We start from the raw sequence: 23,513 nt of genomic DNA, 5'->3' as shown, positions 1-23,513 counted from the left end.
CCTACAGTGAATCCTACAGGGAATCGCCGTCTGAAAAAAACTATATCTGAATGATGCCTGTAGCTGCAGGCATCATTCAGATATCACCACTGAGCCCTGTGGTATGGTTCTAGTGGAAGTTTATTTAGAAAATTAAGTTCTGCTATATCACTTCTGGCTGGCCGCTTTTGCAGGTATAGCTATATAAAACATAAAAAAAAAAGTCCCTATATGGTTTAAAATCCAGTAGTACACTGTCTTGCCCTGCTCTGCACATGCTCGTAGCTATCCATTTTTAGGCACTACTGAGTTTGTAGAGGCCAATCTACTGACAGCCTTAAAGTGCAATTATACCCTCCTATACTTTACAACCAAGAAAGCTGCTTCTGTTTGATCTGCAACTGTCATGATGCTGCACATGTGATCAGATAAGACACCAGACATTTGATGGTTTGACAGTTTAGTCAAGGACACAATTAAATCAAACTGTTTAAAAACAAAAAACTGGCAAATCTATGGGTTAAATTCCGCTTTATGATTTACAGCTGGCGCTTTGGGCTTCAGAAAAATGGCAGCCTCCAGCAAGAAGAAACCGGAGCAAAGCTGGAGGCAATTTACAGCACGCACTATATTTGGTACCATAATTGTTAAATGTATGTTCTTGCTAAAGAACATTATTTTTTTTATCAAGTTATGGGTAAAGTTCCGTTTTAAATACAGTAAAAGCTGACCAAGTACCCTGTTCAGTGTTAAATGGTTTATCTCAATACTCTGGGGGCTCTTTTAGACTTGTGGTCGGGGGCTTTAAAAACGTGCATTTGAGCTGCGTTTTAAAGTTCTCTAACCACATGAGATTGGTGTGGCATTTATGGGGTTATAACAGGCGGTGCCATGTGGTCTCCCTAACACTTTTCGGACGCCCCCGAAAAGGACAGCTTGGGCTGTTAAGAGGGTTGAAAACAGACTTGCTGACAGGATCGTCAGGTAATAAATTTGTTTTACAGGGGGACGCAGAAAAACAATACTACTAACAGACTGGATTATACTCTATATGCCATTTTTGATTTTGGCGATTTAAACTTTTAATATTAAAGCAAAATTAATTTAACAAATGATCTTTAAGCACTGATAACTCTGTACTCCGCATGTAAATATTGACCTGTTTTTTCCTTTCTTTTTGCAGCCACTACGTAGTCAAGTACTATGGCAGCTATTTTAAAAATACAGACCTGTGGATAGTTATGGAATATTGTGGAGCTGGCTCTGTCTCAGACATCATTCGATTGCGGAATAAAACGGTAAATAAACGCCTGGCTATGAGTGTTGAGCCTCCTGTTGAGATCGTTTGGAGTATTCACTCTGCAAACAGTTTAAATATGAAAGCTGTGTATCTGCTTATGTGTCTCCTTACCCTGAAATATTCATATATTGGTATACATTAGAATTGAGAAAATATTTCCTTTATCAGTAGTTGCCCAGCATACAAGGAATGGATAGTAGTGTTTGTAGGAACATGTGTGCTGAAAAATCTCTGGATCCGTGCGCATAATTTGGATTTTTTTTTTCAAAGAAACTTCTTCTAGGTGGATGTAAACCTCAGACATGAAATATGAGCAAAGCTTCTATACTTTGTACTTGTCTCTATCCAAAGCACTGAGTGAGATTTCTCTCTGCTGCCTTGTTTTCCATTAGTGTGTCCATTCTGTCTTATCGGGGCTCAGAGCTCTCCTCACTGAGCTCTGCACTGTGAGACATCAGATTCCTGCCCCCTGCTGATCAGTGCTGAGAAATGCTGTGTAAAATGTGTGTTTTAGAAGTACTGTAGAGCAGGGGTCTTAAACTGGTGGCCCTCCAGCTGTTGCAGAACTACAATTCCCATGAGGCATTGCAAGGCTGAAAGTTACAAACATGATTCCCATAGGCAGAGGAATGATGGGACTTGTAGTTCCACAACAGCTGGAGGGCCACCAGTTTCCAAACCCTTCTGGAGAGGATAGAGGGCTGCAAATAAACAGGTACAACTTATGTCGGTGGATTGTTTACATCACTGGGTATATGTAAGGATTTACAACCACTTTAACCTTCATGGGCAAATCTCCTACGTGTAGTCCCTGACACATCCTCTTAGAGAAAGTCGCAACCCTTCCTCTCTGCTCTGTTTTCTCATTTTTAGAAATCATGTTATTTCATGTTAGTTTTACATTGTACCTTGAGTTCCTCTATAACAATTTATTTTTGTAATTGCTGCAAAATCCTAGGAAAGTTTTTCATGTGTACAGTTTGTAAACGATAACCCTCCGTTTCTAAAGGACCTGGGGTATGTGCTTTGGAGTAGGCATTCTCAGCCTACAAATCAATTTTGATGTTACCCCTCCTATTTCACTAAATTGCATCTTGCATTGCTCTCTGTTTTAAAGTGGTTGTAAACCTCAGACATGAAATATGAACAAAGCATCTCCCTAGTGTGTACCTGTCTTAGTTATTATAAGCACTAAGTGTCATTTCTGTCTGCTGCTTCCTTCCTCTATCAGCATGAGTCACTTGTGACAAGTTTTCCAAACACTAAAAGGTGACAGGGGCTGGAGCTCCAGCTGATTGACAGCCTCAGCTCTGTTCCTGTGTGCTGTGTAAAAAGGGGGGGGGGGTTGTCCCTTCCCCTTCCACCCTCCCCTTCCCTTCCTCTTCCCCCTCCCCTTCCCTTCCTCTTCCCCCTCCCCTTCCCTTCCTCTTCCCCCTCCCCTTCCCTTCCTCTTCCCCCTCCCCTTCCCTTCCTCTTCCCCCTCCCCTTCCCTTCCTCTTCCCCCTCCCCTTCCCTTCCTCTTCCCCCTCCCCTTCCCTTCCTCTTCCCCCTCCCCTTCCCTTCCTCTTCCCCCTCCCCTTCTCCTCCCCTTCCCTCCAATCAGCTCTCAGAGCTCTCCTCACTGAGCTCTATAGAGTGTAACTTCAGTTCTCTGCTCTCCTTTTTTTTTCTGAATGCTTAGACAGGCTTTATACACTATGTACTATGAACTGCTGTAGAAAAGTGAAGACTGCAGATAAACCGGTACAACTTCTGTAGGGGGGTTTGTTTCACCTCTGTATCACCTGAGGCCAGTCTCTTCACTGGTTATATGTAAGGGGGTTACAACCACCAGTTCTCCTAAATACTTACCTAAGCCTGATCTCGATTTTAGTGCTGTGCACGTCTGCAGCAGCTCTTCTCTTTTTCCTGTGTGACGGGCTTGCTAAACTGTTTACTATGCTTCAGTTTGTGAATGAACAGGGAGACACTGCAGAGCTCTTCCTGTTCATTCATTCTTTGCACACAAGGCTGCAGAGATTGAGATTAAGGACTGTGTCCTCAATCACATTCTCGGTTTCAGAAGTGAGCCCCCCAACAGGGCTGTTTGGGGAAAAAAAAAAGTAAAATATACCGTATATGATATAAAATAAAAAATAAACTACTGACACCATCCACTGCCCTACTGACTGACATCCTCCACAAACTGTCCACTGCTCCATTGGCAGGTTCGCTTAGTTGATCATTTTTATAGTGACCGTTGTTTTATTATATTTTTAAAAAAATATAATAACCTAGTTAGTAAAGTTTTGAACATGATTCTATAGTTAAAAAGCAAGTAAACTGCTGCAGAATTAAAAAACAAAAACAAAAAAAAAACCCTGTAAGACAAAGGTATAATGTGCTAGTATGCATCGCATACACATTATGAAATGTTTCCCTTAGAACATATGCCTTCCAGAGGGACCCTGTCACCGCTGGGAGAGCTGACCTCTTCCCCTGGCCTGCCTTATGGGTTTGTGGGCACCGGCACTGTGAGTGACAGGTTATCTTTATTATAGGCTTACCTGTAGGTAAAAATAACAGTTAAGATGGTTTATCTAGTAGAGAGGAGTAAAAGCAATGGAGATAGATGGGAGTAAGGAGCTAAGGCAGAAGGAAGTGGAGTAGATGAGAGGAAAAGAAAGATATATGTGAAAGAAAGATGAGCTGAAGCTGCAGGGAGGAAGCTACCATAGTCTGATGATTGATATCAGGGGAGCTTATTTGGATGACTAAATTGTATTTATGCACCTATTAGCTTTTGGTTATTATATGAGAATGCCACTTTAATACGAGGAGGCGCAAGGTTTGTTTGGTCTATGTTTTTAGATCTATTTTTTTTTTTTGTTTTTTTCCTTGTTGTGTTTTTTTTTTTTTTTTTATATTAATTGATAATTTTTGATATTTAGTAATCTAGTTTAGTTTTTTGTTTGCAAAACTATAAAATATTAAAATTATTTGATTTAAAAAAAAAAAAAAAAAAATAACAAAGTTGACTTTACTACCGCTTTAATGATGGATCAGAGTATTTGTGTTTTTTAATGTGGGTTTAATGTTCCTCCGATAAGGTTTTTATCAAAGCTCAGAAAAAAATACTGAGATAATATTGTAGACTTTAATTTCTGACCTCTTTCTGAAAATGCATGTTGCCTGACTGTCACTGGCTCTCTGGCAAAGCTTTCTGAATAAATGTCCTGGAGCAAGCATACAACAGGTTAGGTGAGAACAGTGAAGTCAGGAATGCTGACCTGTTCTTTGCCGGTTGCTCAACACTTATCAGTACCATGGACAGTGGCAGGACCTTCTCCTTGTCTATAGCAGGCGTCTATGAAACTCAAGACTGAGTAACATGTATTTGATGATGCATTCAGCCACTTAGAAAGTACTTTCTGTCCAAATATACCAGTTTTATAGGTTTTACATGATTTCACATTACATTTTGCATGGCTGTCGTTGCAACATGCATGTTCTAAGTTGTTGTAAAAATGCATAGTGAAACATTCATGAACGACAACAAATTGCAAAATAAGTAAGTGAAGTCTTAAGCCTCATACACACGATAGGACTTTGTACAAACTTTCCCGTGGTTTTTCAGCTCTTTACCACCACCCTTTGGCCATTGGTTGTCGGGGTGTGCGGGCGGGGGGCTTTTTGGAATCCGAGAGCCCCCTTTAATAAGGGAGTCCCCAAATTCTGTCCCCCCACCCTATGTGAATGAGTATGGGGTACATTGTACCCCTACCCATTCACCGAGGCGAAAAAATTGTCAATAAAAAAACACACTACACAGTTCTTTAAAGTAATTTTATTAGGCAGCTTCAGGGGTCTTCTTCTGACTTTGGGGGTCTCTCCGGCCTCTTCTCCCGATGTCTGGTTCTTCTCCGCTCTCTCCGGCCTCTTCTCCCGGTGTCCGTTTCTTCTGCCAGGCTCCTCCGCTATCTTCTGCTCTTTTGCCGCTCTCTTGCTAGTGGTGGCCCCGTATTCTTTGTCGTCTTCTTCCTTCTTCTCTTCTTCCGATGTTGACACGACGCTCTCTCCTGCTGTAATGCTGTGTGAGCACTTCGCGATGACTTATATAGGCATGGGGCGTGGTCACCAGGTGATGTCATCCTGTGACCACGCCCCCTTATGATGTCACAGTGTCACCATGCCCCGGGACTGTGACAATATAAGGGGGCGTGGTCAGAGGATGGCATCACCCGGTGACCACGCACCATGCCTATATAAGTCATTGCTAGGCGCTCACACAGCCTTACAGCGCGAGAGAGCGTCGTGTCAACATCGGACGAAGCAAAAGAGCAGAAGATAGCGGAGGAGCCCGGCAGAAGAACCGGACACCGGGAGAAGGGACCCCCGAAGTCGGAAGAAGACCCCTGGAGCTGCCTAATAAATTACTTTAAAAATCTGTGTAGTGTGTTTTTTTTTTTTTTTGACACTTTTTTTCCCTAGGTAAATGGGTAGGGGTATGATGTACCCCATACTCCTTCACATAGGGTGGGGGGCCGGGATCTGGGGGCCCACTTATTAAAGGGGGCTGCCGGATTCCGATAAGCCCCCCGCCCCCACACCCCGACAGCCAACGGCCTGGGTTGTCGGGAAGAGGCCCTTGTCCTCATCAACATGGGGACAAGGCGCCCCCCTCCCCCAAAGCACCCACCCCCCATGTTGAGGGCATGCAGCCTGGTACAGTTCGGGGGGGGGGCGCTTGCTCGTCCCCACCCCCTTTCCTGCCCGGCTGGGCTGCGTGCTCGGATAAGGGTCTGGTATGAATTTTGGGGGACCCCCACGCCGTTTTTTCGGCGTAGGGGGTTCCCCTTAAAATCCATACCAGACCTAAGGGCCTGGTATGCTCCCAGAGGGGAATTCCCTCTCGCGCTCGCTGCAATAGGAAAATGTGTTTTTGCTATTGCAGCCAGCGCGAAATGTACAGTACCCTGTCACCGAGAACCAGCGCAATGGGATCGTGCTGGAAACATTCTCGCGACTGCGTGCTGTAGTTTGTACAAAAGTCCGATGGTTTTGTGTACACACGATCGGACTTTGCTCCATCGGACTTTTGTTGCCAGAAAGTTTGTGCATTCGCACAGCCAACAAAAGTCTGATGAAAACAGAAAAAGTTTGTCCGAAGGAGCGTACACACGGTCGGATGTTGCACCAAAACAGCTAACTTGCATGTTTGTTGTCAAAAAGTCTGATCGTGTGTACGGGCCTTTAGTGAGTTCTTGAACATTTTGGGTTCCCATTCAAGTAACTCCTTAAACTATTCAGAGTCTGCAGTAAGAGGGCCTCACATTGTTTATTCTTCTTTCTAAAATTTCTTTTGAATATTCTCTCCAGAGTCTAATTGATTGGTGGGGCAAAAACCTTTTTGTGTTTTTCCCTTAGTAGTGCGGCTATCTCATCTAGCAGTTCTAGAGTTTCTGCCAAGGACATTACATAAGACCGAAAGATGAAGTCAAATCTGTGATTTGGACTCTCTACAGCAGGGATGTCCAACCTGCGGCCCTCCAGATGTTGCAGGACTACATCTCCCATACTCCTTTGCCAGCCTCTTAGCTGACTATTATGGGAGATGTAGTCCTGCAACATCTGGAGGGCCGTAGTTTGGGCACCTGTGCTCTACAGTGCTAACTTTTATTAAAACCAATAAAGGAACATGGCGACAGATGTGTTTTGGGGAAAAACCATTGAAGTGTAACCTTAGCTAAAAATTTATTTTACTTTTGAATAGAGGAGAGGGCCAAAGTTGCCATAATTTATATTGTTTCCTGTGCTTTGGAGATTTCCCTTTCGGTCCTGGTGAGCACATAGGAATTGAACAGATCCATCAAGGGACACTGGTACTTAAAAAAAAATGCTTGAAAATGGGGTTCTACTGTTAAAATTTGCAATGCAGCATTAGTTAAAAAAAAAAAAACCCAAATCAAGATTTTCATGTTTGTAATCTATTCTGTTCTCTGATAAACAGGCACACACACTCTGATTATTTATGCAGTTTCTGTGTTCACTGTAGAGTTGTGCCTCCATGTGATGTTCTTTCTAGTGGTGCACCAAAATTTCGACCGCCGAAACATATCGGCCGTGTTTTTGGCATGCGGTCGAAAGAAGAAAAGTTGCCGATTTAATCACTAGAGCCTAGGCCATTTTTTTGAGATACAGCACTGTGTCGCTTTAACTGACAATTGTGCCGTTGTGCGATGCTGTACCCAAACAAAATTGACGTCTTTTTTTTCCCCCCAAAATAGAGCTTTCTCTTGGTGGTATTTGATCACCTCTGCATTTTTTTTTTTTTTGCGCTAACTAAAGAAGAGCGTAAATTTTGAAAAAAACACTATCTCTTACTTTTTGCTATAATAAATATCCCACATTTTTTTTCAAAAAAAATAATTTTTTTCCTCAGTTTAGGCTGATATGTATTCTTCTACATATTTTTGGTAAAAAAAAAACGCAATAAGCGTATATTGATTGGTTTGCGCAAAAGTTATAGCGTTTACAAAATTGGGAATAGATTTATGTCATTTTTATTACTACTTTTTTTTTTTTTTTATTGGGACTGTTATTGCGGCGGACAAATTGGACACTTTTGACACATTTTTGAGACCATTGACAATTACACAGCGATCAGTGCTATAAAAATGCACTGATTTAATAGGGCGATGAAGAGGTTAACTGTGTTCCCTAGGTGTGTTCTAACTGCAGGGGGGATGGGACTGACTAGGGGAAGAGAGAGATCAGTGTTCATACTTAATATGAACACACAATCTGTCTCCTCTCCCCTGAGAGAACCAGGATTTGTGTGTTTACTCACACAGATCTCGGTTCTCACTCAGTCACGAGTGATCCTGGGTGCCTGGCGGTCATCGCGCCTGCCAGGCACTCACATCAGCTCCGGGCACACGCGGCAGGTGCGCGCACCCGTTGTGGCCAAGAGGTGAAGCGAAGTAAGGTAACATGAATTTGCCCAGCCACGCCAACCTGCCACAAGAAAACTGCGGAGGCTGGTCTGGAAGTGGTTAATGGTGCCAAAAAGGGGGCGTGGTCCATCCCACCGGGTGCCACTTATTGCGGGCATGTCATCCTGGGTGACAATGTCCTGTCCTCCCCTCCCTCCTCCTCCTCCTCGCAGAGCGGCGATATCCCTGTGTCAGGGAGCTGAATTGTCCGGGTGGCCGTAGTAACAATGTCCCGCCTCCTGTGATAGATGGCACAATGATCTAATGCCGGGGCATTGAATCAGTGTGACGTGATCACAGGAGGCAGGATATTGTTACTGCTGCTGGGAAATTCAAATCCAGCTCTGTGACACAGCAGGAGATCGCCACTCAGATCGGGGCACTGGTGAGGCTGCACTGATCTCCTGTATCATGTCTGCTAGAGGTGCGGCAAATGGAAATTTTGCTAATGCTATTAGCAGTGTGTTTCAGGCTACTTTCAGACTGGGACATTGTGGGCGTCGGCGGTAAAGCGGAGCTATATTTAGCTCTGCTTTGCCATCGTTTTAGCGGCGCTATGCGGGCCGCTAGCGGGGCGGTTTTACCCCCCACTAGCGGCTGAAAAAGGGTTAAAACTACCCACAGCGGCGCTTTGCCAGCGGGTTTGCGGCGCTGCCCCATTATTTTCAATGGGAAGGGGCGCTTTAGGAGCGATAGTGCTGCAAACATGCGGCTTGCAGGAATTTTTTTGACCGTCCGGCAAACGCACCGCTCCAGTGTGAAAGCCCTCGGGCTTTCACACTGGAGAGGCTCTTTACAGGCGCTATTTTTAGCGATGTAGCGCCTCAGTGTGAAAGTAGTCTAAGTTTAAGTAAGAGATTGCAGACATGATACAAGAGATGGTTATAGACTGCATTTTTCTTGAGCTTTTCTTACACTAAAGGTGCCAATAACAGCCAACAATACATTTCATATTCATTTAAATTGATATTAATTAAAAAGTCAAATATAATGCAATTATATATAAAAATATAAATATTTTTTTAAACTGTAATTTTTGGTTTTTGGCAAAGTGCATCCTGTATTTTCGACACCAAAATTTCCATTGGGCGCAACCCTAGTTAGTTTTGTGAGGGCTTAATGTTGAGTAGAGAAGGTAGAACCTATGGTAGATTTTGAATGTGATTTGTGTCCTCATGGTTGTGAAGATTGTGGCAGCTTTCTAGGAGTATGTTCAGCACCTCCTCCTTTCCTGCTTCCTCCACTGTCCTCTGGGACACATACACAGGTCCCAGAAGATGGCGTGACAGTTCAGATAGCACAGTGCGACTCACGCATGCACAATAGGAAACCACTAGTGAAGTCTGAAGGCTTCACTCTCGGTTTCCCTTAGTGAAGATGCCTGCACCCGAAGCTGATTGAAGAATTGGCTTGGGTGAGGATCCCTGGGCAGGTAAATGCCATTATGTTAATTACATTTTTTTTTCTGAAGGAGCCTGGAGCTCTTTAATGCATTCTCTGCATTAGTGTAAAAAACCTTTTTAATAGTAGCCCCCCCCCCAATACCTTAGCTGGATATTCAGCGCTGTGCACATCCTCTCACCATGCTCTCAGTGGCTTGAAAAACTGCACAAAAGATGCAGCATGCAGGACTTTTCACAGTGCACCTGCAATGTGAACAGTTGTGGGATTTAGTGGGGAATTATTTTTATGCGCTTTTGTTGCCCTAGAAATACTCGGCAAAAGCACTCCAGTGTGAAGGGTTCCTTTTTAGAATATCTCTTCCCCTTAGCTCAGGCCTGCAGGCAGGAGAGTGTTTTTACTTGAGAAAGCTCCTCCCCTCCTTCAGATGAAAAAAAAAAAATAGTCCATGATAACTCCAGGGAAGAATGATGACTTTTTTGGCCTGAACTAGAGATCAGGAAGTAACTGAAAAAATTAAAACAAGTAAATACAATATACCTTCCTATGTATTTAATAATGCTAGCAGCAGAAGGATGAAAAATGGGTAATGCGGTTTGAGAGAGTCTCTGGCCTGTTGACCCTTTGTCATAGGAACTGGAAAGTAAGGGACATTCCAAAATTTTGCGTTGTTGCTAGAAAAGGAAAATAAATCTTTTAATGGGAATGCTTGTTACAATGATAGGAGTTTTAACAATCGCTCACTCTACGAAGTATAAAAAAGCAGGTTTTGGCGTAGATCTTCTTAAAGCTAACCGTCACCCTCTATATCAACTTCCCCCCTCTCCTCCCCTCATCCTCTCATCTACAAGAATCAGGCAGTGTTTGGTTTTCTTTATTTTACTACTTTTTGGGAAAAAAACAGCATGGCCCTGCCTCTCAAAGCAAGTTTTTTCACCTAGAGATGAAAGACATGCATAGTGCTCTCTAGGCCTCCTGGGTTATGCATATCACATCTCAGGAGGCCTTTATTCATTCAGAAGTAGGGGGGGGGCATATCGGCACGTCATTGTGAGGCCCCGCTGGCAGCTGAATCCAGAAATAAAAAACAAAACAAAAAGGGGAAAGCAAGAGCTGACTGATCATGGAACGGCATGGGAGAGTGCAGTCACAATTCAGCTGTGGCAAGGGCATGAACATGAGCTTAGTGCATGAACATGACTCCTGCAAATGTAACACTTTTTCTTTAAAAGGACCTTCAGAGTACATTTTCTTCTTCTCTGCCCCTGCTTACCTGGTGGTGTTCCAGGCACAATTCCAATACTCACTCAGCCCCCGGATCCAGTGTTGTCCCGCTGACATCCTTCTGTCAACATACACTTAGCCCTGCACCACCGTTTTACTTGTGATGTCATCGAGAGGCCTGCCAGCTTTTCCAGGTTCAGCCAACAGGTCCTCACAATGATGTTCCTCTAGGCCTGCCTCCCCTCTCCTCTCCCCTCTCTCCTCTCCCCTCTCCCCCCTCTCCCCTCTCTCCTCTCCCCTCTCTCCTCTCCTCTTTCCTCCCCTCCCCTCCTCTTTCCTCCCCTCCCCTCCCCTCCTCTCCTTCTGAATGATTAACTAAAGGCCTCCTTGGTATGTGATGTGCATATCACAAGAGGCCTAGAGAGCACTAGGGGTGTACAGAATGGAAATTTTGGCACCGAAAATGCAGGATGCACTTAACCTAAACTGAAAATTACAGTTTTTAAAAAATACTTATATTTTTATATATAATTGTATTATATGTGACTTTTTAATTTAAATTGATATTTAATATGAATTTATTGTTGACCGTTATTGGCACCTTTAGTGCAAGAAAAGCTCAAGAAAAATGCAGTCTCTAACCATCTCTTGTATCATGTCTGCAATCTCTTACTTAAACACACTGCTAATAGTATTAGCAAAATTTCTCTTTAGTGTACCTCTAGCAGACATGATACAGGAGATTGATGCAGCCTTGCCAGTGCCTGTGTGATGCAGCCTTGCCAGTGTCCAGATCAGAGTGGTGATCTCCCGCTTTGTCACTGAGCTGGATTTGAATTTCCCAGCTTCAGTAACAATGTCCCGCCTCCTGTGATCACCTCACACTGATTCAATGTCCCGGTATTGAATCAGTGTGCTGTCTATCACAGGAGGCGGAACATTGTTACTACGGCCACCTGGACAATTCAGCTCCCTGACACAGGGAGATCACATCTCTGCAAGGAGAAGAGGAGGGAGGGGAGGACAGGAGTGCTTGTGGATGCACTCTGCTTGTGGATTCAGCCTCACCAGTATCTTGCCTGTGCCCATAAGATGCGGCCTCACCCGTGCCTTTGCCCGGATCAGAGCAGCGATCTCCCGCTGTGTCACGGAGCTGGATTTGAATTGCCCAGGCCGCAGTAACAATATCATGCCTCCTGTGATCACACTGATTGAATATCCCAGCATTGGATCAGTGTACCGTCTATCACAGGAGGCGGGACATTGATTCTACTGCCGACCAGACAATTGAGCTTTGTGACATGGGGAGATTGTCACTCTGCGAGGACAGGAGGGGGTAGGGGAGGACAGGACCTTGAGCAGCCAGGAAGACACTCGCAATGGGCGGCACCCGGCGGGCGGCCACCGCTACTGCGCTAATATCAGCACTTTTTTCTTTTGGCAGAATGCCGAAAATTCAATTTTCAGGTGTTATCTATTAGTAATCCACTCAGCAGGGCTCGATCACTGGCTATAGGTCTTATACAGAAATGCCACACTCTGAGTACTGGTGTACCTCTGTATACCAGGTCAGACCTCTTCTTAATTACCGCCAATGTCCTAATTGGAGAACTGGTGGGAGTTTAAGAATCTGTTACTGCCACAGCAATAGGTTTTTAAAGAGGAGTTCTGCCTCGGGGGGGATTAAAAGTCAGCAGCTACAAATACCGTAGCTGTTGACTTTTAATATATGGACACTTAGCTGTCCAGGGAGCCCACGATGTTGGCACCCCAGCCAATTTTTGGATCGGCACCCCCGGTGCTGCAGCCGCCATTGGTGGTAAGGGAAACTAGCAGTGGAGAATTTTGTCTTCACAGTCGGTTCCCTGGTGCGCATGCAAAGCATGTTGGGCTTCTAACTGGCCTGGCGGCGGAAGAAGGAGGAGGGGGGCCGAATTTCTAAGGGCCCCCCCCCCACCGCCTTGAAAGGTGTCAAATGTGGCACCAGAGGTACGGAAGAAGTAGATCAGCAGAGCTTCCACTTTTGGGTGGAACTTCGCTTTAAAGTGGCATTAGTAACAACTACCTGAATTTGCCACACATGTAGGTAATGTTACTGGTACTGGTGCAAGTGCTTGCCTGAATTTTGGCTCTGGTATTTCTTAAAGTAATTACTTCCAGAAAATTGTCCTTGGGACTTTACGGAGCTCCCTTGATTAATTTCTATCTAAACCGCCCTTGCTAAAGCTGGAGAGTGCAAGATCTAGTGTAGCTCTGCATAGTAACCAATCAGCTTTCAGTTTTTATTGTCGAAGCTTAATTGAACAAGCTGATTTGCTAGAATGCACAATTGCACCAAATTCTGAGAGCTCCAGTTTTAGTAAATCTCCCCAACTGTGTACAGGTGTGTTTGTGTGTACATAGTTGTGGTAGGGATATTGGGCTAGTTATTTTCTCTATAAAGAACTGGATTATCGAAAAACTGTCCAGATAAATAATTAAAATAAATAAGAAACACTTGTGGATATTTTAAAATGTAACTCGCTGAGGGAAAATAATTTTAGGTGGTTCTCTGTAGTCAAAGAACATAATAATAGACACTTTGGGTTATGGTAGGTCATTGACTGGTTGTGCAATGTGCTCTTTAAATATAAGTGTGGTCCAATTGCTGGTCCTATCTTATTTGTAGCCATTATCTGGAGAAACAGGAGAGCTCTGAGAAAGTTTACCATGGAAACTTCTCTAATAAGATCCATGATTGTTTTACATCTAAATTGCTCAAAAATAGAAACTACTGGAAAATTACGAATTATGTGTGGTGAGCATAAACAAGAGAAAGTAAATGCAATCTAAGAAAGGAATGTTAATGGATTCAGGCTAAATACATTTTTTTTGGTTTCTCCGTCCCCTTCAATCTTCTGTGCATTGAACCAACCACCTCTACTTCCCGAACATGTTCCAAAAGCACACAATGCCCCTTTCTGACCATACAGCCTGCAGCGCTACCAGCCACACCGATCTGAACTGTTTAATTTTGTTTGCCTGTGTGCTTCTGTCTCCTTTAATCTGTAGGTGAAGCAGTCTTTATTTTATTATGGCCGGATTTGCAATCATGTTAAACCTCAGAAACGTCCCTGTTTGCTGATCACAGTAGATAAGGAAGATTGTACATTTTCCAGCTGCTCGGGGAGAAAACATCTGCAGTCACCACAGAGCAGGAGATTGCATTCTTAAAGGGCTGGCCAACCCTGAATGGGACTTTGAAGTGGGAACTGTGAAATAGGAAGAGATGCATTAACCTTTCTGTGTTTTCAGAGCACAGTCAAGCTTGTTTATTCTCAGTTGCTTGCTGCACCCTCTGGAGTAGAATTAGTGATTTGCGATCCTATAAATCAGACTTGACAAATACAAATGAAACAGTGAGCTGAATAGATTAGAATTAATCTAACAGAGTTCCGCATTATGTCTACTAAGGACCACAGCTACTTAATAATTGCACCTTGGTACTAAACATACATTATTCTATTACGGAGAAATGGGCACTAAAGTGGTAGTAACCGCTTACGCTAACTGAAGAATAGGGACACACATAGAGATAGAAAGGTGCAGCATGCCCCAAATATCAATACCCCAAGAAAAAATTGTTCCCCTGGGGTTTTTTTTGCAACCAAAAAAAAAGGAATGTAAAAAAAACATAATTTAATTCTTCAAATATTAAAATCAACAAGGATTTAAAATATGAGCTCTGATTACATATACACCCATTGTGGCCCAACAGCCATGATAACATTCATACGGGCAGGTTTTACATAGGTACCAACAGAGCTTTTCAAAATTGATCCTGCCCCAAAAGATGTTCCAACGTGTTTCGACCAAACAAGTCATAGTCGTCTTCAGGGGGACTGTATTATCTAAAATTAGGAACATATAATTTAAGGTATTGTAACTCATGCATAATCTCAAAAAACTTCAAAAGACTTTGATGTAACCCTCTGAACCTACAATGCATAATTACCTCTAATTGGTGGGAGACAGAATTTTGAACCAGAGAATTTAAAAACCATATCCAAGACCTCTGCTAGGTTGTTTAAACTGTCCACATGGGAGGGCCCAATGTTGCTGGCTTGCAATGCAATAGACATATATGAAGTGCTTAAAGAGCCTCCTTCAGAAAAAATTGTATTTGTAGCTGCTGACTTTTAATATTAGGACTCTTACCAGTCCAGGGATCCCAGCCTATTTTTCCATCTGCTCAAAAACAAGTATGCGCCCCCCCCCCATCCCGAAAGGTGACAAATGTGGCACTCGGGGGGGGGGGGGGGGGCAGATAAGCGGAGCTTCCACTTTTGGGTGGAACGCCACTTTAAGGAAGATGGAACAAAGCACACCTACGGCAAATTATTTCCAAAAGAAATTGTTCAGAACCTGAACTATATGTATAAGTGGCAATTGGGTTCTATATTTGGTGCAAAATAGTGGTCTGTGGGGGAAAAAAAATGTGTCTGCTAGATGTGACTACTTATTCATATATTGCTATCTTACTGCCGGTTCACACAGGGGCAACACGACTTGCAGGCTGACTCACCGAGGCGACCTGCACACGACTTCAGCGGCAACTTGCAAAACAACTTCTGTATAGAAGTCAATGCAAGTCACCTGAAGTCGCCCCAAAAATACTACAGGAACCTTTTTCTAAGTTGGAGCGACTTGCTTTGCTCCTATTAGAACGGTTCCGTAGTACAGAACGGGACGTGACTTGTCAGGCGGCTAAGTCGCCTGACAAGTCACCTCTGTGTGAACCGGGGCTCACTGGATAATTACATAAACCAAAAAACAAAAGCAAAATGTTAACTATAACTAATTTTAAAATCATTCCCTTCCCGTTCCTCCTACCTATCCTGCATAAAAAAAGAATCTGTGTACTTACCTATTTCAATCCATTTGGGTCTGGTAACAAGATTCAACAGCTCTGGCTCCCCTGTTTAAGGTAGCACTCGACAATGGCTGTTAATTCCGGGAGCAATGACTTCACCCATAGTTTTTCATGGCCCAGCCGTTGTCTGTGTTCTCTCGTCTCCCCTGCAGCAGCCGCTCACTGACACAGGGGAGCCAGAGCTGCTGGATCGTGTGCCTGGGGTAGATTAAAAATAGGTAGGTACTCGGATCTTTCTTTATATAGGGTATGCAGGATAGGTAGGAGGAGGGGGGAGGCAATGTTTTGAAGAATTGTTAGTATTTTCTTCCACTTTAACTGTTTTCTCTACAGAGGTCTTATTAAGCTTGGATTCTCCGAACAAATTTAGCATGTGTTTGTGACTTACGGTATTTATGAACTAAAAATGTACATTTATTTCTAAGGTGATATAACGCTTTTTTTGGTACACAGTTTTAGTTTTTTTTTTTTTTATTCCTGACTGGTTATAACTCTCACTTACTCTATCCAAAATGAAAAAAGTTTTGCCTTTAGATACTGAGTGATTATAAACTGTAGTTTTTTCTAAATAACAAACATGTTTTACTTGCCTTCTCTGTGCAAAACCATTGCACAGAGCAGGTAAGTAAAACATGTTTGTTATTTGATGCCCTGATCCTCCTTTTCCTGGGGTCCCCTACCAGCACTCCTGGCCCCTCCTCTGCGGCGAGTGCCCCAAGGGAAAGCTACTCGCTGTGGAATTTGATTGACAGCAGCGGGAGGCAATGAGGAGAGAAAGTGGCAAGAGCTCTTGTGCATGTCGCGCTGAATTGCATTGCGCTCAGGTAAGAATAAGGGGGTGGTGAGGTGGCTGGGGGGCTCCTGCAGCACAGAAGTTTTTGTTTTACCTTAATGTATAGAATGCATTAGGTTAAAAAAACTTTATAACCACTTTAAAATTAATTGTAAAGCTATATTTTTTAAAATAACAAACACGTTATACTTACCAGCTCTGTTCGAAGGTTTTGCAAAGAGCAGCCCCGATCCTCCTCTGGGGTCTCTCACCAGTGCTTCTGGCTCCTCACCCCTGCCAAGTGCCCCTATAGCGAATAGCAAGCTATGGAGTCACTTATGTGGGCTCTATCCTAAGCTGTCCATTGACACACACAGCGCGGCTTGGCCCTGCCCCTCGTTCTCTGCTTGCTGGCTGTAATTGACAGCAGCAGGAGCAAATGGCTCCCACTGCTGCCTCCATGTTCAGTGAAGAGAGAGAAAGGAGCACAGCGCTAGATTGAGATGGGGCTCAGGGGGCTGGGGGGGGGGGGGGGGGGGACTGGACACAGAAGTTTTTTTTTTTACCTTCATGCAGAGAATGCTTTAAAGTAAAAAAAAACACCTTCCTTTGAAACCACTTTAAGTCCACTCAGCCCTCCTTATTACCAAGGGCCCATTCACACATACACTATAAAATGTGTATTCAATGTGCCCCAACATGCAAAGGTAGTACAGCAAAATGCACCTGCACTATAATGCACTGCAAACCAATTATTTATTGTTTTTTTTTTTTTGTTGAACAAAATGGTTCTTCTGTCAGCATATTCAGAATGCCTTAAAGCGATAGTAAACTCTTAACAATATAACAATAATAATAATTTGCTAGTATTCACCATATACTATCACATTATGAAAGACTTACCTTAAAACAAACCCTCCAGCGGCGCTCTTTGCTGCAGAGGCTTCCATCTTCACCTGGTCTTCCTTCTGGGGTCATGGACTGCGGCAGCTTGAATGGCCGAGTCGTGATGACCTCACTCCTGTGGCACACAGCTCTGAAGGGAACGGCACGGGGTTGTCATTCCTTCAGAGCGCATGCACGTGCATCGGCTGCTGCTCACTAGAATATCTCCCAAATGATGCACGTTTAGGAGATATTCCTTTTACTTACAGGCTTTATTAGAGGCTTGCCTCTAGGTAAAAATGTATGTTTACTACCACTTTAATGTAACGCATAGCGTAAGTAGATTCACTTTAATGTCTGTGGTTTAACAGTGGAATGTAGGGTTTGAAGCAGAGCTAGAGTGCACGTTAGATGCATCGTCTTTCATCTTTCTGTCTTGTTTCTCCAGTTAACGGAAGATGAAATTGCTACCATACTTAAATCTACGCTGAAGGGCCTTGAATACTTACATTTCATGAGGAAGATCCACCGAGATATCAAGGCAGGGAATATCCTGCTGAACACAGAAGGTCACGCCAAGCTGGCAGATTTCGGAGTGGCTGGCCAGCTAACGGTAAGTGCTGATATTGCATTGCTGTTGATGGCCACTGTGTCGATTAGCATTGCTCTTTACTTTGTATTGGTCTCATTATTATTATTATTATTTATTTTTTTTTTTTTCTTTCAGGACACAATGGCAAAACGCAATACAGTAATAGGAACTCCATTTTGGATGGCTCCTGAAGTGATTCAAGAGATTGGGTATAACTGTGTGGCAGATATCTGGTCACTGGGAATTACATCTATAGAAATGGCTGAAGGGAAGCCTCCGTATGCAGACATACATCCAATGAGGGTAAGGCCAGTTTCAATGTTTCTTGATTTTACTTTCTGTGAATCTCATATGTCAGAATTTGTTCAGTTAATTGAGCCATGATTTTCGTCCCAAGTTGTAAATTTCTTTTTTCTTAAATGATCATCTGAATGCATTTGCCTGAAAGTGGTAGTAAACCTCAGACATGAAATATTAACAGCATACCCTTCTATAGTCTGTACTTGTCTCAATTAAAAGCACCAAATGTAATTTCTGTCTATTGCTTCTTTCCTCTGCTATAAGCATGAATCACTTCAGATGAGTTTTCCTGACACCAAGAGAAAAAAAAATTGACAGGGGATGCAGTTTCAGCGCACAGCCTGAGATTGAAAGCCTCAGCTCTGTTCCTGTGTGCTGTGTAAAGGGTGTGTGTGTCCCTTCCCTCCAATCAGCTCCCAGAGCTCTCCTTACTGAGCTCTGCAGAGTGTAATTTCTGCTCTCTGCCCCCTTTATTTCTGACAGCTCAGACAAGTGTTATAAATTATGAGGTTTCAGTGGATTTAGAGAAGTCAAGACTGCAAATAAACAAGTACAACTTATGCAGGAGAATTGGTTTCATCTCTGTGTGTCACCTGAGGCCTGTCACTTCCCTGGGTATACGTAAGGGTTTACAACCACTTTAAAGTGGTTCTAAAGGGAGAAGTGTCTTTTTTTTTTTTTTTTTTAACCCTTATATGAGCCAAGGCTCATTGATGCACATAGGAGGCGAAGTCTGGTCATGTAGTCTGATCCAATAGTAGAGCCATTTAAGCTCAAATTGTTGAAAAAGTTAATACTGGTTCTGATATGTGTCAGAACACAAACTGCGTCATCAGTTTGTTGTGTATGGGACTGTGTAGCCACAGACCAGTCAGGGTGTTCATGCTGACCCATGTCCACAGCCAAAAGTGTCTACAATGGGTACATGAGCATCAGAACTGGACCACAGAGCAATGCAAGAAGGTGTTATTGAGGTGTTGATTTGGCTTCCAAATTCTCCAGATCTCAAGCTAATCGAACATCTGTGGAATTTGCTGGAAATACAAGTCCGATCTATGAAGGCCCCACTTTGAAACTTACAGGACCTAAAGAATCTGCTACTGACAACTTGGTGCCAGATACCACAGCATATCTTCAGAGGTCTGGTGGAGTCCCTGCCTTGACAGGTCAGGGCTGTTTTGGTGGCAAATGGGGGACCTACTCCATATTAGGTGGGCGGTCATTTTATGGCTGATTGGTGTAAATGCTGACCGACAGGGGGAGGAGTTTATGACAGAAGAGACCAATGGGTTCTCTTATGTAATAAAATATTGTCGGTTTTATTTTTTTTTGTAGGTGGGCATAGCTGGCGGCTGCTGCTGTCCCCCCAGGCAGGCATAGCTGGCGGCTGCTGCTGTCCCCCCAGGCAGGCATAGCTGGCGGCTGCTGCTGTCCCCCCGGCGGCGTGCATTTGGTATCACTCCACTCTGCCTGTGACTGAAGCTTCAGCTCTGCTCTCTACTGCAGCCATATGCTTCCTCTCCATTTTTCACACTGATGCTCTGGGATGGTGGGTCGGAAACCCACGTTCTGGGCTTGCTGACCCGCCATCCCAGAGGGCGCCGTGGGCCACATGTGGCTCGTGGGCCAGCAGTTGGCCACCCCTTCTCTTCAGTATGGAAAATACATTTAGGGGAAAATGTCAACATCTTATGGCTTTGCAGTGGCTCCAACAGTGAGAAAGAAAGAGGCTTCCATCATTTCAAATGTAGAGTGTGGTGGTCCCATCCCTTACGATGGGGCATAGGGGTACACCACCCCTAGGAGAGTACATCTAATATTATCATTTGTATACCTCTTGTTCTGATTCTGTATGGAATGCAATTTTTGTATGTTATAGACATAGTTTTCACATCTTTTTACAGTATACCATTATAATAAAATACATTTTTTTATCATAAGAGTTGGTGGTCTATTAAAGTCCCACTGAGGGGGGCATTCTTTCTTTTTTGGCTCCAACAGTGGGGTTAAACTTGCAATTTTGTTAAGAATATCTCTTTATTGGATTCACCAACGTAATTCAAATTACAAAAATTATTAGAACTTAAAAGTGGAACCAAAGAACTGTTATTATGAACAAGCAGGCTCTTTATTGCAGAGGCGCACAGTGTCTGTTCTGCAATAAAATAAACTTATCTGCTTGTTTGCAACCTTATGCAGAATGTACACGGAGTTGCACATGCCCAGCTCGGTTTACACTTCTGGCATGGTGCCAGTGTGCTGGGATGAATAACTCCCACTCGCCAGTCAAGATGGCTGAAGACCAGAACCCGGAAGAAACCAGGGAAAAGATGCCTGCGATGGAGCTCACAGGCCTCGGCCTGTTGGAGCAGAGATGGCTAATCCTGAGTTTGGGTACAACCACTTTTAAGTGGTTGTAAACCCTTACATATACCCAATGAAGTGACTGGCCTCCAGTGATACACAGCGATGAAACAAATACTCCTGTGTACGTTGTACCTGTTTATCTGCAGTCTTCTCTACACCATTTCAAAGTCCAGAACCTTTTAAAGCTTGTCTGAGCGTTTAGAAATAAAGGGGGCAGAGAGCTGAAGTTACACTCTGTAGGGCTCAGTGAGGAGAGTTCTGGGAGCTGATTGGTGGGAAGGAAAACACAGGAACAGAGCTGAGGCTGTCAATCAGCTAGAGCTCCCTTTCCTCTCTCACCTTTTTTTTTTTTTTTTTTTCTTGGTGCCAGGAAAACTTGTCAGAAGTGATACATTCTGACTTCAGACAGAAATGACACTTAGAGCCCATTCACACCTGAGCGTTTTGTAGCTTGAAGCCTGAAGCTACAAAACGCTTGAGGGGAAAAAAAATCCATTATTCTCTATGCAGATGGTTCACATCTCCACTCAATGTCGCTTGAAGCCCTACACCTGAAGCTCAAAAAAGTTCTGGACCCTTTTTTGTCGTGCGAATCGGGCAGATTTGGGCATTTTTGGAGCAGGAAGCAGATGACAAAATCTAACAACATAGCAACAAATGATGAAACAGATAATCATTTTTCCTATTGGCTAATAAAAAAAATGCCAAAGCTCAAAAACGCCGGACAACGCTGCATGGAAACGCGCAAATATGCCCAAAGGAACGCGCGACAAAACGCCGGAAGAAACGCTAAAAAACGATACGCTCAGGTGTGAATGCAGCCTTAGTGCTCTTAATTGAGACAAGTACACAGTATAGAAGGATATGTTTTTTTCATATTTAATTTCTTAGGTTTACCACCACTTTAGTCCTTTTTGCCTGGAATTTCCTTTTACCTCAAAAGCGTGCGTCAGTGAAGAGTAATGGGAGGACATCATTTCAAGTTGCGTCCCTGGTACAAGAAGGAAAAGAAAATCTCTTTGGTGGCCTGACCTAGTTTCTAATTATTCCTTGCTCAATCCAAAACTGGTATAATATCCTTTGGCAGGAGGCTCTGCTGGGGCGCAGGATCTAAGTTTGTTAGTCTCCACCAGAGCTCCTGATGGTAAAGACAGACCAGAAATCCTGGTAGTTCCTAGAACTCTTCACTGCAACTGGCACCAGGTCACGGCCCCTGGTATTGCCCCATCAAGGGGTAGCAGCAGGTACAGGAGGGCTGCGTTGTGTAGACATGAAACCAGAGCAGTCAGGATCAAGTGGGGCCTTTGTCAGGCGGAAAGCGGAGCGAAGTCAGTCAGTAATAAGTAGGCAGTAAACTAACATAAATCTACCGTATAAACTAATATAGTGATATAGTAAATAGTGGCACTGTGTGTTAACAAAAATAACACAAAAATATATATAGTAAATGAACACTAAACCATAAATCGCCCAGTGACAAGTGATAATCAGTGAAATAGGATTAACGATCTGCAAAGTCCACAGATTAAATCAGTACTTCAGATATGATATTTGGGCATCAATAAGGGTTCACAGAGGATAATAAGCTGGTTTAAAATAAGTTCATCCACCACACCGCGTGCAATTGTGACTCTACTCCGCTCTAGGTGTCCACTCACCAGATGAAGTTGCCTTGCACTCTCATGCTAGGCAAATAAGCATCAACCCACACAGAATTAACAAATCCTTTGATCTCTAATCGATAATGTTGATCCCATGGAAAGTTTACATATAAAAAATAAAGTGCTCCAATAGTGTAGTAAAATTTGTTCAGAATTTATCACGGCTAAAAAACTTCAAATATTGCACTCAACTTAAGTCAGATAAATTAGGCATTTAATGAATCCACTGCAGCAGCATGAGACCGGCATATCATGGTCACAGCAGACCCAACTTGTGTATATCGGTGTCTCGCCCACGTTGAAATCGTCACTACCGGAGTGTAACCGTTCCGGTATTGCGTCTGTTTTCACTCCTGGTTGCCGTACAGCCCAGGCTGTTGCGTTTCATCATCACGTCTTCCTCCAATCCCAGCATGAAGTCGTGATGATGAAACGCGCTGGAATATGGCTGCTGTAGTGGATTCAGTACATGCGTAATTTATTTGACTTAAGTTGAGTGCAATATTTGAAGTTTTTTTAACCATAATAAATTTTGACCAAACGTTACTGCACTATTGGAGCACTTTATTTTTTTTATATGTAGAGTTTCCATGGGATCAACATTATTGATTGGAGATTGATGGATTTGTTAACCCTGTGTGGGTTGATGCTTATTTGCCTAGCATGAGAGTGCAAGGCGACTTCATCTGGTGAGTGGACACCTAGAGGGGAGCTGAGTCACTATTGCACACGGTGTGGTGGATGAACTTATTTTAAACCAGCTTATTATCCTCTGAACCCTTCAGCTACTTTCACACTGGGGCGGCCAGGCGGGCCGCTTTACCGCTAGCGGCCAGAAAAGGGTTAAAACCGCTCTGCCGGCAGTTCGGCAGCGCTGCCCCTTGTTTTCAATGGGTAGGGGCACTTTAGGAGCGGTGAATACACCGCTCCTACAGCGCTGCAAAGATGCGGCTTGCAGGACACTTTTGACTGTCCTGCAAGCGCACCGAGGGCTTTCACACTGGTGAGGCTCTTTACAGGCGCTATTTACTATATCACTATATTAGTTTATACGGTAGATTTATGCTCATTTGTTGTTCAAGTGGCAGCTTTATCACTTTATTTTAGTGTTTTTATTCACTCATTCATTTGTTTCTGGCACAGTGG

General features: G+C 43.5%; 1 protein-coding gene across 1 annotated transcript in view; it reads left to right on the top strand.

The window, feature by feature from the left end:
- The window catches only part of STK3 (serine/threonine kinase 3), a 385,808-nt gene that overhangs the window by 69,312 nt on the left and 292,983 nt on the right, over positions 1 to 23,513 (top strand). Inside the window, exons 4-6 of the mRNA XM_073632031.1 lie at positions 1,163 to 1,277; positions 17,896 to 18,060; positions 18,175 to 18,342. Coding sequence (XP_073488132.1) covers positions 1,163 to 1,277; positions 17,896 to 18,060; positions 18,175 to 18,342 — 448 coding nt within the window. The remainder of the gene's footprint in view (positions 1 to 1,162; positions 1,278 to 17,895; positions 18,061 to 18,174; positions 18,343 to 23,513) is intronic.

The sequence above is a fragment of the Aquarana catesbeiana genome, linkage group LG05 (genome assembly GCF_042186555.1).
Source record: "Aquarana catesbeiana isolate 2022-GZ linkage group LG05, ASM4218655v1, whole genome shotgun sequence".
Classification (NCBI taxonomy): Eukaryota; Metazoa; Chordata; class Amphibia; order Anura; family Ranidae; genus Aquarana; species Aquarana catesbeiana.
This window is presented reverse-complemented; position numbering and strand designations above follow the sequence as displayed.